The following is a 15,795-nucleotide window of genomic DNA, read 5'->3' as shown; positions in this document are numbered from 1 at the left end:
CACAGATAGATAAACCCCACTTGCCTAGTTTCCAACAGATCTCACAACCTCTGAGGATGCCTGCCATAGATGTCGGCGAAACATCAGGAGAGCATGCTTCTGGAACATGGCCATTTATTTTATATGCCGCCTTTCTCCCAACTAAAGGACTCATTAGTTTGATTATTAGTGCAGTCTCGATGTTTTTATTTATCTTGATATTTACTATCTATTTAATTTATATAGTAAATTAGTAAATCAAATACATAGGGACTCATTATACTGATTATTAGCCCAGTCTCGGTGTTTTTATTTATATTTATCATGTATTTATTGTATATGATTTCTATGGCGCCTTTCTCCCAACATAAGGACTCCTTAGCAAAGTCTTAGTGCTTATATTTATATTATGTATTTAATTTCTGTGCCACTTTTCTCCAGACTCATTACTTTGAAATCCCAGTGTTTTTATTTATAGTTATTATGTATTTAATTTCTGTGCCACTTTTCTCCAGACATAGGGGATCATTAGCTTGAGAGGCTCTGTAATTTTATTTATATTTATATTATATGTATTATATATTTAATTTCTGTGCCGCTTTTCTCCAGACATAGGGGATCATTAGCTTGAGAGGCTCTGTAATTTTATTTATATTTATATTATTCTATGTATTATATATTTAATTTCTGTGCTGCTTTTCTCCAGACATAGGGGATCATTAGCTTGAGAGGCTCTGTAATTTTATTTATATTTATATTATATGTCTTATATATTTAATTTCTGTGCTGCTTTTCTCCAGACATAGGGGATCATTAGCTTGAGAGGCTCTGTAATTTTATTTATATTTATATTATATGTCTTATATATTTAATTTCTGTGCTGCTTTTCTCCAGACATAGGGGATCATTAGCTTGAGAGGCTCTGTAATTTTATTTATATTTATATTATATGTCTTATATATTTAATTTCTGTGCTGCTTTTCTCCAGACATAGGGGATCATTAGCTTGAGAGGCTCTGTAATTTTATTTATATTTATATTATATGTATTATATATTTAATTTCTGTGCCGCTTTTCTCCAGACATAGGGGATCATTAGCTTGAGAGGCTCTGTAATTTTATTTATATTTATATTATATGTCTTATATATTTAATTTCTGTGCTGCTTTTCTCCAGACATAGGGGATCATTAGCTTGAGAGGCTCTGTAATTTTATTTATATTTATATTATATGTCTTATATATTTAATTTCTGTGCTGCTTTTCTCCAGACATAGGGGATCATTAGCTTGAGAGGCTCTGTAATTTTATTTATATTTATATTATATGTCTTATATATTTAATTTCTGTGCTGCTTTTCTCCAGACATAGGGGATCATTAGCTTGAGAGGCTCTGTAATTTTATTTATATTTATATTATATGTATTATATATTTAATTTCTGTGCCGCTTTTCTCCAGACATAGGGGATCATTAGCTTGAGAGGCTCTGTAATTTTATTTATATTTATATTATATGTCTTATATATTTAATTTCTGTGCCGCTTTTCTCCAGACATAGGGGATCATTAGCTTGAGAGGCTCTGTAATTTTATTTATATTTATATTCTATGTCTTATATATTTAATTTCTGTGCCGCTTTTCTCCAGACATAGGGGATCATTAGCTTGAGAGGCTCTGTAATTTTATTTATATTTATATTATATGTATTATATATTTAATTTCTGTGCCGCTTTTCTCCAGACATAGGGGCTCATTAGTTTCCATACAGCGTGGAAATCTCATAGCAATTCTTTATCATTATTCTTATCACTATTATCATTATTTCCAGGAAAGGGATTAAATTCCACAATGTCCTATGGGAGGTTGATCCAGGCAGCCCCGCCCTTTCTCCCCCTCTCGACCAATGAGAGTGAAATCGAAAGTCCCGCCCCCTTTTGCTCCCTGCCTGTCTTACCCAGGAGTCACGTGCCTTCTGAGAAAGGGGCGTGGCGAGGGGCGAGGCCTAGGAAGCAAAACCGAGGCGCTGCTCGCGTTAAAAGGCAGCCGGAGCCATGAGAGCCGGGACGGAGCCGGACGTGGACGAGGACGGGGAGGATGACTCTCGGGCCCCGTGCTGGCTTTGGCTCGGACTCTACGAACCCAGAAGGGAAAGAAGGAGGGACTCCGAGGTGCCCTTGAGCCGGACCTAAAGAAAGGTGAAAAGCGAGAGAGAGGATTATTATTATTAATTATTATTATTTCCCTCACCCAAGTTGCTCTTCTATTCGACGATAGGACTTAAATAAGTAAAAGTTTTCCCCTGACGTTAAGTCCAGTCGTCACCGACTCTGGGGGTTGGTGCTCATCTCCATTTCTTAGCCCAAGAGCCGGCGTTGTCCGTAGACACCTCCAAGGTCATGTGGCCATTGGCATGAATGCATGGAGCGCCCTTACCTATTTATCTACTCACGTTTGCATGTTTTCGAACTGCTAAGTTGGCAGGAGCTGGGGCTAACAGCGGGCGCTCATTCCGTTCCCGGGATTTGAACCTGGGACCTTTCGGTCTGCAAGTTCAGCAGCTCAGCGCTTTAACACACTGCGCCACCACAATTTTCACTCACTGCACTTTACCTAGTACATTTTATTTTATCTACTTGGGGCCAAATCCATGTTTTTACCTTTATTATCTTTTATACATACAGTAGAGTCTCACTTATCCAACACTCGCTTATCCAACGTTCTGGATTATCCAACGCATTTTTGTAGTCAATGTTTTCAATACATCATGATATTTTGGTGCTAAATTTGTAAATACAGTAATTACTACATAGCATTACTGCATATTGAACTACTTTTGCTGTCAAATTTGTTGTATAACATGATGTTTTGATGCTTAATTTGTAAAATCATAACCTAATTTGATGTTTAATAGGCTGCTCCTTAATCTCTCCTTATTATCCAACATGTTCGCTTATCCAACGTTCTGCCGGCCCGTTTATGTTGGATAAGTGAGACTCTACTGTATATTTATTATTATTATTATTATTATTACAGTAGAGTCTCACTTATCCAAGCTAAACGGGCCGGCAGAAGCTTGGATAAGCGAATATCTTGGATAATAAGGAGGGATTAGAATCATAGAATCATAGAATCATAGAATAGTAGAGTTGGAAGAGACCTCAAGGGCCATCTAGTCCAACCCCCCGCTAAGAAGCAGGAAATCGCATTCAAAGCACCCCCGACAGATGGCCATCCAGCCTCTGCTTAAAAGCCTCCAAAGAAGGAGCCTCCACCACGGCCCGGGGGAGAGAGTTCCACTGCCGAACAGCCCTCACAGTGAGGAAGTTCTTCCTGATGTTCAGGTGGAATCTCCTTTCCTGTAGTTTGAAGCCATTGTTCCGTGTCCTAGTCTGCAGGGCAGCAGAAAATAAGCTTGCTCCCTCCTCCCTATGACTTCCCCTCACATATTTGTACATGGCTATCATGTCTCCTCTCAGCCTTCTCTTCTGCAGGCTAAACATGCCCAGCTCTTTAAGCCTCTCCTCATAGGGCTTGTTCTCCAGACCCTTAATCATTTTAGTTGCCCTCCTCTGGACGCTTTCCAGCTTGTCAGCATCTCCCTTCATCTGCGGTGCCCAAAACTGGACACAGTATTCCAGGTGTGGTCTGACCAAGGCAGAATAGAGGGGGAGCATGACTTCCCTGGATCTAGACGTTATTCCCCTATTGATGCAGGCCAAAATCCCATTGGCTTTTTTAGCTGCCGCATCACATTGTAGGCTCATGTTTAACTTGTTGTCCACGAGGACTCCAAGATCTTTTTCGCACACACTGCTGTCAAGCCAGGCGTCCCCCATTCTGTATCTTTGATTTCCATTTTTTCTGCCGAAGTGAAGTATCTTGCATTTGTCCCTGTTGAACTTCATTTTGTTAGTTTCGGCCCATCTCTCTAGTCTGTCAAGATCGTTTTGAATTCTGCTCCTGTCTTCTGGAGTGTTAGCTATCCCTCCGAGTTTGGTGTCATCTGCAAACTTGATGATCGTGCCTTCTAACCCTTTGTCTAAGTCGTTAATAAAGATGTTGAACAGAACCGGGCCCAGGACGGAGCCCTGCGGCACTCCACTTGTCACTTCTTTCCATGATGAAGACGACGCATTGGTGAGCACCCTTTGGGTTCGTTCGCTTAGCCAATTACAGATCCACCTAACCGTAGTTTTGTCTAGCCCACATTTTACTAGTTTGTTTGCCAGAAGGTCGTGGGGGACTTTGTCGAAGGCCTTACTGAAATCTAGATATGCTACATCCACGGCATTCCCTGTATCGACCCAACTCGTAACTCTATCGAAAAAAGAGATCAGATTAGTCTGGCATGACTTGTTTTTGGTAAATCCGTGTTGACTATTAGCAATGACCGCATTTGTTTCTAAGTGTTTGCAGACCACTTCCTTAATGATCTTTTCCAGAATCTTGCCTGGTATCGATGTGAGGCTGACCGGACGGTAATTGTTTGGGTCGTTCTTTTTTCCCTTCTTGAAGATAGGGACCACATTCGCCCTCCTCCAATCTGCTGGGACTTCTCCTGTTCTCCAAGAACTCTCGAAGATGATTGCCAGTGGTTCTGAAATAACTTCCGCTAGTTCCTTCAATACTCTTGGATGTAGCTGATCTGGCCCTGGGGACTTGAATTCGTTTAGAGTGGCCAGGTGTTCCTGGACAACTTGTTTCCCTATTTGGGGTTGGATTTCCCCCAATCCTTCGTCCATTCCATGTTGCTGAGGTTGAAGATGGCTTTCTTTTTGTGAGAAGACCGAGGCAAAGAAGGCATTAAGCAGTTCTGCCTTTTCCCTATCCCCTGTCACCATCACCCCATCTACTCCTTGCAGTGGCCCTATCGCCTCCTTTTTCTTCCTTTTTCTACCAACATAAGCAAAAAAACCTTTTTTGTTGTTTTTTATGTCCCTGGCAAGCCTGAGCTCATTTTGCGCTTTAGCCTTGCGAACCTTTTCCCTACAGGAGTTGGCTATACGTTTGAATTCTTCTTTGGTGATTTCTCCCCTTTTCCACTTCTTGTGCATGTCACTTTTGAGCTTTAGCTCAGTTAGAAGTTCTTTGGACATCCATTCTGGCTTCTTTGCACTTGTCTTATTTTTCTTCTTTGTTGGCACTGTTTGCATTTGCGCCTTGAGTATTTCACTTTTGAAAAACTCCCATCCATCCTTAACTCCCTTGTTTTTTAATATCGGCGTCCATGGAATGCCGCTCAGTAATTCCTTCATTTTTTGGAAGTCAGCTCTCTTAAAGTCCAGAATGCGTGTTTGACTTGTCTTAGTTTCAGCATTCCTTTGTATTGCAAACTGCAGGAGCACATGGTCACTTGCCCCTAAGGAATTAAGGAAAAGCCTATTAAACATCAAATTATGATTTTACAAATTAAGCACCAAAACCTCATGTTATACAACAAATTTGACAGAAAAAGTAGTTCAGTACACAGTAATGTTATGTAATTACTGTATTTACGAATTTAGAACCAAAATATCACGATATATTGAAAACATTGACTACAAAAATGCATTGGATAATCCAGAACGTTGGATAAGTGAGGCTTGGATAAGTGAAACTCTACTGTATATGTTTTTTTTTAATTATTATTATGTTTAGAATGTTAATTTACTTTTTGTTTGTATTTTCTGATGTTATTGTATGTTGTTTGCTGTTTTATCTGGGCTTGGCCCCATGTAAGCTGCCCCAAGTCCCTTCGGGGAGATGGAGGAGGGTTATAAAAATAAAGTATTATTATTATTATTATTTATTATTCTCATTTTTTTCGTGTCAGGAGCGACTTGAGAAACTGCAAGTCGCTTCTGGAGTGAGAGAATTGGCCGTCTGCAAGGACGTTGCCCAGGGGACGCCCGGATGTTTTGGTGTTTTTACCATCCTTGTGGGAGGCTTCTCTCATGTCCCCGCATGGAGCTGGAGCTGATAGAGGAAGCTCACTCATGCTCTCCCCGGGTTGGATTTGAACCTGGCAGCCTTCAGGTCAGCAACCCAAACTTCAAGTCACAAGGCTTTAACCCATTACACCACCAGGGGCTCATTTCTCATTAATACAGTAGAGTCTCGCTTATCCAACGTTCTGGATTATCCAACACATTTTTGTACTCAATGTTTTCAATACATCGTGATATGTTAGTGCTAAATTCGTAAATACAGTAATTACTATGTAGTATTACTGCATATTGAACTACTTTTTCTGCCAAATTTGTTGTATAACATGATGTTTTGGTGCTTAATTTGTAAAATCATAACCTAATTTGATATATAATAGGCTTCTCCTCAATCTCTCCTTATTATCCAACATATTCGCTTATCCAATGTTCTGCCGGCCCGTGTATGTTGGATAAGTGGGACTCTACTGTATATTATATAATAATATGATTATTAATTTGGAATAAAGAGCTCCTCGACCGTGGTGTAGGGCCATTTGGGTCTGGAAAAGGTCCTGAGTCGGATTTAAAGGAACCCCCCCCCCCCCCCGATTTTCGGATTGGTTGATTTGGATTAGGGGTGTCCTCGATTTGGATCGGCTGATCCGGGTTAAACGGTTCCCCATTCGTATTGGTTGCCTCGGATTAAAAGCCCTCCCTTGGTTAGGCTCGATTGATTCGGATTAAGGTGGTCCCCTTGATTCTGATCAGTTGATTCGGATTACAGCCCCCCTCCTCCTCCCAAATCCGGATTTGGGCCGGATCCAGTTTCCGAATCCCTCCCTCTCCTTCAGCGTCTTTTCTTGGGTTGTTTGAGGTGAAGTGGCCGGGGAAGGAGGCGGGTCTGGATTGCATTATTGCTAGTGTCATTCACGGTTGATTTGGGATTGTGATTAGGACTATGTAATGATAACTTTTCATTGTATTGCATTATATACAGTAGAGTCTCACTTATCCAAGCTAAAGGTGCCGGCAGAACCTTGGATAAGTGAATATCTTGGATAATAAGGAGGGATTAAGGAAAAGCCTATTAAACATCAAATTAGGTTATGATTTTACAAATTAAGCACAAAAACATGTTATACAACAAATTTGACAGAAAAAGTTGTTCAATACGCAGTAGTGCTATGTTGCAATTATTGTATTTACAAATTTAGAACCAAAACATCACAATGTATTGAAAACATTGACTACTAAAAGGCACACTGCATTGGATAATCCAGAATGTTGTATAAGTGAGACTCTACTGTATTATTATTATTATTACTGTTAGGACCTTTGGCTGGAATAAAGTGTCCCCAAAATGCAAGGAATGATAAGCTTCTTTCCTCTCTTCGGGTGGCTCAGTCTTATGGGATCCTGGGAGTTGTAGTTTCCTGAGGACCTTCCCTGACAAAAGAATGCTGCAACTCCCAGCATCCCATTGCATTGAGCTGTGGTGAGCTACAGTGGTTCCAAACTGCATTAAACCTAGAGTGTGGAAGCTGTAGGTGCAAAAGGGCTGCCCAGAATTTTTCTTCTTCCGTTAACTTTAGCCACCAATGTAGATCGGATCCTGGGAGTTGTAGTGGGGTGGGTCAGAATGGATGCAGTTTGACCCTATTTTAATTCAAATGGTACAGAATTAACATGGCTTTTGACACAATCCATTGGTATGACAAGCAGTTCTGGGATTCCATTTGAGAGACAAGCAGCCTATAAATCATACAACTAGTCTGGTGGCCCAGCATGACTTATATGCATGGTTCATTCATATTGTAAATAAGTAGTGTATTGCAAATCAATGGGTTTTATGCATGGTCCACTTTGTAGTGCAAGCTGCTTTGGGGCCCTTTAGGAGGAAAAGCAGTTTATAAATCATACAGATAAACAAACTGGTGCCTTAGCATGGCTTCTATGTGTGGTCCACTGATATTGCAAGTCAACAATATATTGCAAATCAATTGCTTTTACGCACGTTTCATTGATATTGCAAGTAAACAACATCTTGCATGTCAATGGCTTTTTTTGCATGGTCCATTGATAGTGCAAGTAAGCAGTATGTTACAGGTCAATGGCTTTTATGCATGTTTCATTGGGATTGCAAGTAAACAATATATTGCAAGTCAATTGCTTTCATGCATGGTCCATTGATAGTGCAAGTAAACAATATATTTAAAGTCAATGGCTTTCATGCATGGTCTATTGATAGTGCAAGTTGAAGTCCAAAACACCTGGAGGGACCAAGTTTGCCCATGCTTGATATAAACGTTACAATGGCTTAGCATTATTTTTAACATGGCTCATTGTTATTGCAAGTAAACAGTGGTGCAAGCTATTTTGGGCCCCTTTTGAGAGAAAAGCAGCCTATATAAATAATTCATCAAAGGGGTGTCTTTTGGCCTGGCTTCTAATGTTTCTTCCTCTCTCCTCCCCGCAGGCGAGACCCCCGTCTTCCTGGCCCCCTTCCTGGGGACGCGATGGGCGGCCACTCCCTCGGTGACCCTGGACTGTAGGATGGTGGCACATGGTGGCCTGACGCCGGAGCATGGGATCTCCTCGCCTCCGCCGCCCTTTGCGGCCCATGCGGCCCCCCGCCCGGCGACCCCCCGGGACCCCCGCTTCCAGACCTTCCGCTCGCAGGAGGACTTTGGGGCCATCGCCCGCACTTGCGCCTTGCTGGAGGAGTGTGGCTTCTACTGGGGCCCGCTCCCGGTGTCGGCGGCACACGAGCGGCTCCGGGCCGAGCCGGTGGGCACCTTCCTGCTGCGGGACAGCCGCCAGAGCAACTGCTTCTTCGCCGTCAGTGTCCGCATGGCCGCTGGCCCCACCAGTGTACGAGTGCTCTTTCGAGGCGGCCGCTTCAGCCTGGACGGCGGCAAGGAGGAGGGCTTTGAGTGCCTCTTCCGGCTGCTGGAACACTACGTGGCCTCGCCGCGGAAAGTGCTGTCGCGGCCCCTGCGCAAGGAGAGGGTGCGTCCCTTGCAGGAACTCTGTCGCCGCAGCATCGTGGCCGCTGCTGGGAAGGAGGGCCTCGCACAACTGCCCCTCAACCCGGTCCTGAAGGACTACCTGGCCGCCTTCCCTTTCAAGCTATGATTGTGCAGTCATTTCGTGGAAAAACGACAGCTGGCGTAAAATGTTCCCTAGCGGGATGAAGAGTGGCCAGTCGCACAGGCAAGGAGATGCGACGAGCAGTTCGCATGGGAAGCTGCTCACTGTGCAAGCAACACACACGTCGTGCCACAGAAAGAAGGCACCTCTGAATGGTTCCTGAGTCTTCTGTGAATGCATGGAATGTGTCAGGCGTAAACAAGCGTGCAAGTCATGCGACACACAAGTTGTGCCACGCAAGAGGATATCTTCCTCGGCCTTCTTTGAAAGTGCGGAACGTTTCAGCTGTAAATGAGTTGTGCAACACAAGTTGTGCTATAGAAAGAAGACCCCTTGTTTGGATGGTTCCTTGTGTTTTTTAACTAATGGAAGTGTCTGTTGTACATGCGTCGGTGAATCGTGCAAGGCAAGAAGAAACTTTGTCTGGGTTGTTTCTTGTGTTAGTAAACACATGAAGATTTTGGACATAGATGAGTGTGTGAGTTGTGCAACGCAAGAAGAAACTGTCTGGATTGTTCCTCGTCTTTTCCAACATGCAATGGCTTCAGGCACGCACAAATGTGCAAATTGTGTATGAGTGTGCAAGCTGTGCCGTGCAAGAAGAAACCTTGTCAGGATTGTTCCTTGGGGTTTAACACAGAATTTCAGCACAGCGTGCAACAGAAGAAGAAACATTGGATTATTCCTGGTGGTTTTTTTTAAGTATGGGAGTTCCAGTTGTGCATGAGTGTTCAAGTTGTGCAACACAAAAGGAAACCTCACCTGGACTATCCTTGGTTTTATTTAAATGTATGTATCATGACCGAAATGTGTTTTTTGTAGCAATCTTTCTACTGTATATGAAGACTTGAGATTTTCACAAAAGATCATGTTTACACAACTAGAGAGACTTTGCACAAACAAAGGCCTTTTGGGAGGCCTTCATTGGTACTTGTCTGCTGTGCAGAACTTTTATTATGTAATATCTATTTTTTATAAAAAAAAGGACATTAATAAACCTTGCTGTAAAAGGGTTTTATATATATAAATCAGTTTTTAAAAAATTGTATTTCTGGTCTTTTCTTTGAGAGGGTCTTGTCTGTCAGAGAATTGATTATGGGGTTAGTTTTGCACCTCAATATCAATTGACAAAAAGATGACACATATGCAAGCTCACCAAACTACAACTCCCAACTTGGTTCAAGTTTGGACTAAAACCTGGAACGGGTTTTTGGGGGGCAAAGAAAGGTGTGGTTTTCCTCCCTTTTTGCCAAATAATAAAATAAATCCAAATCACTTGCAAAGAGGGAAAGGAACGCCTTGGTCCCAGGCGATTATGCAAAATAGAGACATGCAAATGTAAGAACTAAAACTAGCATGATTGCAAAATTACATGGGAGTTTTCCCATTTTACTTTCCACAGGGAGGAATGCAGTCCTGCCCAATTAATTGCGGGAAGTGTTGGAAGCAAGAGCTGTTTAAAAGACTGATGCAATTCTCTAATTTGCCCAAAAATCCACATTGTATTGTTTTGCAAGATAGATCCCCAGACATTCAGCCTCCAACTTTTCAGGGGCCTTTGGGAAATCTTTTTGGATTACATGGGCCAGAATCCCCAGCCAGCACACGGCAATATAGCAACAAAATCATATCAGGGTCCATATTACCATGCAACCCATAAATAGAAGTCTGCTTCTATGGGGATGGTGGGGGCCCCTTATGGCTTTGGGGACTCCCCCCCCCCCCCCCCGATTCCTGCAATGTGCTTTTACACTTCTCTTTCTCATCTCTCATCGGAAGCTGTGTGTAATTGACCACAGAAACCCGTGATCTCTGTAGTGTCGTTATGATTCTCATTTACAAGAAGCTGGGCTTTGGTTTGTGGCTCTTTCTTACACTTTGGGTTGAAAAAAAGGAGTCGTAGAACTGGAAGGGGCACCCAAGGGCTATCTAGACTGAAAGGAGCATTGGGAGGGACCCCTAAAGGACATCCAGACTGAAAGGAGTGTTGAGAGGGGCACCCAAAGGCCATCTAGACCAAAATGAGCCTTGAGAGGGGCACCCAAAGGTCATCTAGACTGAAAGAAGCCTTGAGAGGGGCACCCAAAGGCCATCTAGACCGAAATGAGCATTGCACCCAAAGGCCATCTAGACCGAAAGGAAGATTGAGAATGGCACCCAAGGTCTTATCTAGATCGAAAGGGGCGTTGGAAGGGGCACCCAAAGGCCATTAAAGAGCCAAAAGAAGCATTGGAATTGCCTTCTATTATTATTATTATTATTATGGTATGACACAGCAAACAAGATTAACATGCTGGATTTCATATCACAAAATCACAAGTCGAACACTTCCCAAGCGTTTAGGACTGTGTGATGTATTTTCGGATGATGCGCGCAGATCCCAGTAGGGTGGCCTTTTGCAGTTGGCAGATCGTTATTATTATTTATTATTATTATTATTTTATGACACAGCAAACAAGATAGATATGCTGGATTTCGTATCACAAAATCAGAAGTCGAACACTTCCCAAGTGTCTAGGACTGTGATGTATTTTCCGATGATGCGTGCAGATCCCAGTAGGGTGGCCTTTTGCAGTTGGCAATTACTATCATTATTAACTGCATTTCTATACAGCTTTTCTCACCCCTGGGGGGACTCTAGACCAACCCATCAGACTAAGAATCTTAGATCAAAATAGCCCTTTAGAGAGAGGGTTGAAAAATAAGAGTCATATAATTAGAAGGGGATTCCAAAATCCAAATACAGTAGAGTCTCACTTATCCAACATAAACGGGCCAGCAGAACGTTGGCTAAGTGAATATGTTGGAAAATGAGGCATTAAGGAAAAGCCTATTAAACATCAAATTAGGTTATGATTTTACAAATTAAGCACCAAAACATCATGTTATACAACAAATTTGACAGAAAAGGTAGTTCAATACACAGTAATGCTATGTAGTAATTACTGTATTTATGAATTTAGCACCAAAATATCACGATATATTGAAAACATTGACTACAAAAATGCGTTGGATAATCCAGAATGTTGGATAAGCGAGTGTTGGATAAGTGAGGCTCTACTGTATAAACAGCCTTTTTTGTCCCCCTCCGATAACGCAATATGTCACCGATTAACTGGATGCCGTTTCCAAGAAGCAAATCTGAAAATAAACGGTGGCCTTGATCCAATGCAAGGACAACCTGGCGCCATCCAGGTGTAATCATGGTGAGGAGGGCCTGGGTTCGAATCCCTGCTCACACCATGGAAATATTGGCAAGTCACACTCTCTCAGCCGCCTGCGAGGATGATGTTCAGGGGATGCCTGGATGTTTACCATCCTTGTGGGAGGCTTCTCTCATGCCCCCGCATGGAGCTAGAGCTGATAGAGGGAGCTCATCCTGGGTTGGATTTGAACCGGCAACGTTCAGGTCAGCAACCCAACCTTCAAGTCAGCAGTCCTGCCGGCACAAGGGTTTAACCCATTGCGCCATCAGGGTTAAGTGGTCCCTCTGGCTTATAAATAGGCATATATTTTGACAAAGATAGTATTTCTTTTTTTCTTTCAAAAAGACCACATTGGAGAGGTTTGGCTCTGCAAAGGAAGCCGCCCCCGGTTTCTAAGAATCGGCTCCGACACTTTCAGATTTTCCATCTCTTTAGGAAAGACAGAAAGAGAGAGGTTTTGCTCTCCGAATGTCTCAGCAGCCAGAGAGAGAGAAATCGCTGGGCCTTTCTTCCTGTCTTTCTTTCTGTCTCTATTTTTCTTCCTTCCTGTCATTCCTCCTTCCTTTCTTTTTCTGTCTTCTTGTCTTTTTTCTTTTTCTTCCTGACTTTCTTCCTTTCGAGACAAAAAACACGGATTCTAAGAATTTCACCTTGAAGTTGGGCAGCAGAGCTTCCTCTCCAAACTGATGCGAGGCTGAGGTTTGGTGTCAAAAGGGACCTTCTTGCATTTGGAGGCCACAAAGGGTGGATTCCTTGTGACAGAAAATATCGAAATCCAGGGATTTTGGGAAAAATTGGAGGTTTAGAACCCAAACAGTCATGCTGGCCACGTAACCTAGGAACTTAGCCTCAGTTTCTGCCAACCTAGCAGTTTGAAAACATGCAAATGTGAGTAGATCAATAGGTACTGCTCTGGCAGGAAGGTAATGATGCTCCATGCAGTCATGCCAGTGGCCACACGACCTTGGAGGTGTCTACGGACAACGCCGGCTCTTGGGCTTAGAAATGGAGATGAGCACCAACCCCCCAGAATCAGACACGACTGGACTTAATGTCAGGGGAAAACTTTTACCCATATACAGTAGAGTCTCACTTATCCAAGCCTCGCTTATCCAAGCCTCTGGATAATCCAAGCCATTTTTGTAGTCAATGTTTTCAATATATCATGATATTTTGGTGCTAAATTCGCAAATACAGTAATTACAACATACCATTACTGTGTATTGTACTACTTTTTCTGTCAAATTTGTTGTCTAACATGTTTTGGTGCTTAATTTGTAAAATCATAACCTAATTTGATGTTTAATAGGCTTTTCCTTAATCTCTCCTTATTATCCAAGATATTCGCTTATCCAAGATTCTGCTGGCCCGTTTAGCTTGGATAAGTGAGACTCTACTGTATATATATCTATATATATAAAAGGCTTTTGGTGTCGTGGCGACGCACAAAACAGCAAAACCCCAAACCCCCCAAACTAGAAAATGTACAACACAATCCATCATCCCCGCATCAAGTACGATACAACAAAATTACACTAAAAACACAATCACAAGACATGACTGGACTTAATGTCAGGGGAAAACCTTTACCTTTACCTTAGAACCCAAACCTTCTGCTTTGGAACATACAATGCAACGGATTTTAGACGGAAGGGATTTCGAAGGCCTGGGTTCGAGTCCAGGCTCAGCTATTGACCTCTGGGAGAGTCACACTCTCTCAGCCTCAAGGGAAAGCTGTAACAATGACATCCGGAACAATATGTTGGGGAAGTTGGGGTGCATCTACACTGCGGCTTTAACACACGTTGGTACATTTTTCACAGCCATGGCCCAATGCAATAGTTTTGGGAGTTGTAGTTTTACAGATCTCAGGATCGCATGTCCTCAAGACCTTATTGACTTGAATCTAATGCTCACCTTTTGGGGCTACATGGCCTCGCCAAAATTAGACTGTGCATTATATTCGCGTCATGCGGTCACCTTAGTGCCGAACCAAAGCCAAAGCTGCTTCTCTCATTTCTCATCTCTCATTGAATTGCATTGAGTCAATGCTATGCCATCCTGGGATTTGTAGTTTGGTGTGGCCTCGGCATCCTTTGGCAAAGGCGGCCCAAGGCCTTGCAAAGCTACCCAACTCCTTAGCACTGAACTAAGGCAGTTAAAGTGGATTCATTCTGCCTCACAACCTCTGAGGATGCCTGCCATAGATGTGGGCGAAACGTCAGGAGATAATGCTTCTGGAACATGGCCACACAGCCCGAACGGCATACAAAAACCTGTGATCCAGGCCATGAAAGCCTTCGACAACACATTCATTCTGTTTGCCTTGCCTTGCCTTGGCATTATTGTTATGATTACTGCATTCTTTCTTTTCTCCAAACCAGAGATTTGCAAGAAACAACTTGACTCTGCCCGAACTTGCCAGCCTTTGAGGCTTTTCCTTTCCTGCTGGAAGGAAGAAAAGGAGGAGAAGCCCTGCCTCTTTCCATAGAAAGAGATTAAAAAGTAAGTTGCAGGGAAATGGTGCGGCCAAGCCCTTCCAGAGAAGGCGGACAATGCTCTTTTCCCAGGAAAAAAACACACTTCTCCGAAGCCACCACCAAATTAAAGGGAAGCCGGGAGAGATATAATCAAGCCATGAATGTATAATCAATAATTGGTAACGTATAATGTATAATCAAGACATGAATATGTGCCTACTATGTCCTATGCCCATCCAAAGCCTTTCCAGCCACGCACTGACCAATGGGAACATCACATAATAAGGTTTTATGTTATAACTTGCTCGGGACCAGACTCACCAGAAAAACCAGGGCTAAACAACAACATAATCAAATTAAGCCCTAAAAGGGCCTGTTATGCAATAGTGGATGTGGCAACTTTTGGCTGCCGTCCCATAAGAAAACATTTGCCTTTCTCTCCCTTTTCCTGCCTCTCATCCCAAGTCCTGTTTGGACCCTTTATCGTCCAGCAATGGCCAGAAAACGGTCATGGAAAAGGATAGGCAAGCATCAGCATCAGCATCATTATTTGATACACAACAAGATTAGTACACAGCAAACAAGATCGCTATGCTGTTGTATTGGATCACACATCAGGAACTTCTCAAATATGTTGTTATGTAATGTTTGTGTTTGCTTTTATGACTGTAAACCGCCCTGAGTCCCATCCGGGAGATAGGGCGGTATATAAATAAAGTTTTTATTATTATTTTTATTTTTATTATTATTATTATTATTATTATTATTATTATTATTATGACACAGCAAACAAGATAGATATGCCGGATTTCGTATCACAAAATCACAAGTCGAACACGTCCCAAGTGTCTAGGACTGTGTGATGTATTTTCGGATGATGCGTGCAGATCCCAGTCAGGTGGCCTTTTGCAGTTGGCAGATCATGATTTTGTGAATGTCTGTTGTTTCCAAATGCCGGCTGAGATCTTTTGGCACGGCACCCAGTGTGCCCATCACCACCGGGACCACCTGCACTGGTTTCTGCCAGAGTCTTTGAAGTTCAATCTTGAGGTCCTGATAGCGGCTGAGTTTTTC

The 15,795-nt window shown here is 42.6% G+C and overlaps 1 protein-coding gene across 1 annotated transcript; it reads left to right on the top strand.

The window, feature by feature from the left end:
* Window positions 1–1,998: 1,998 nt before the first annotated feature.
* socs1 (suppressor of cytokine signaling 1) lies at window positions 1,999–10,080 on the top strand. Its single transcript, XM_062964563.1, has 2 exons — window positions 1,999–2,174; window positions 8,362–10,080. The coding sequence occupies exon 2, from the start codon at window positions 8,439–8,441 to the stop codon at window positions 9,018–9,020; it is 582 nt and encodes a 193-aa protein (XP_062820633.1). The 5' UTR covers window positions 1,999–2,174; window positions 8,362–8,438; the 3' UTR covers window positions 9,021–10,080.
* Window positions 10,081–15,795: the final 5,715 nt, after the last annotated feature.

This window comes from Anolis carolinensis, unplaced genomic scaffold (genome assembly GCF_035594765.1).
Source record: "Anolis carolinensis isolate JA03-04 unplaced genomic scaffold, rAnoCar3.1.pri scaffold_13, whole genome shotgun sequence".
Taxonomy (NCBI): Eukaryota; Metazoa; Chordata; class Lepidosauria; order Squamata; family Dactyloidae; genus Anolis; species Anolis carolinensis.
Note: the sequence above shows the minus strand (reverse complement) of the source record. Positions and strands in the feature narration are given on the sequence as shown.

Excerpts from the sequence above, each read along its gene's own strand:
- socs1 (XM_062964563.1), top strand. The coding sequence starts at position 8,439 with ATGGTGGCACATGGTGGCCTGACGCCGGAGCATGGGATCTCCTCGCCT.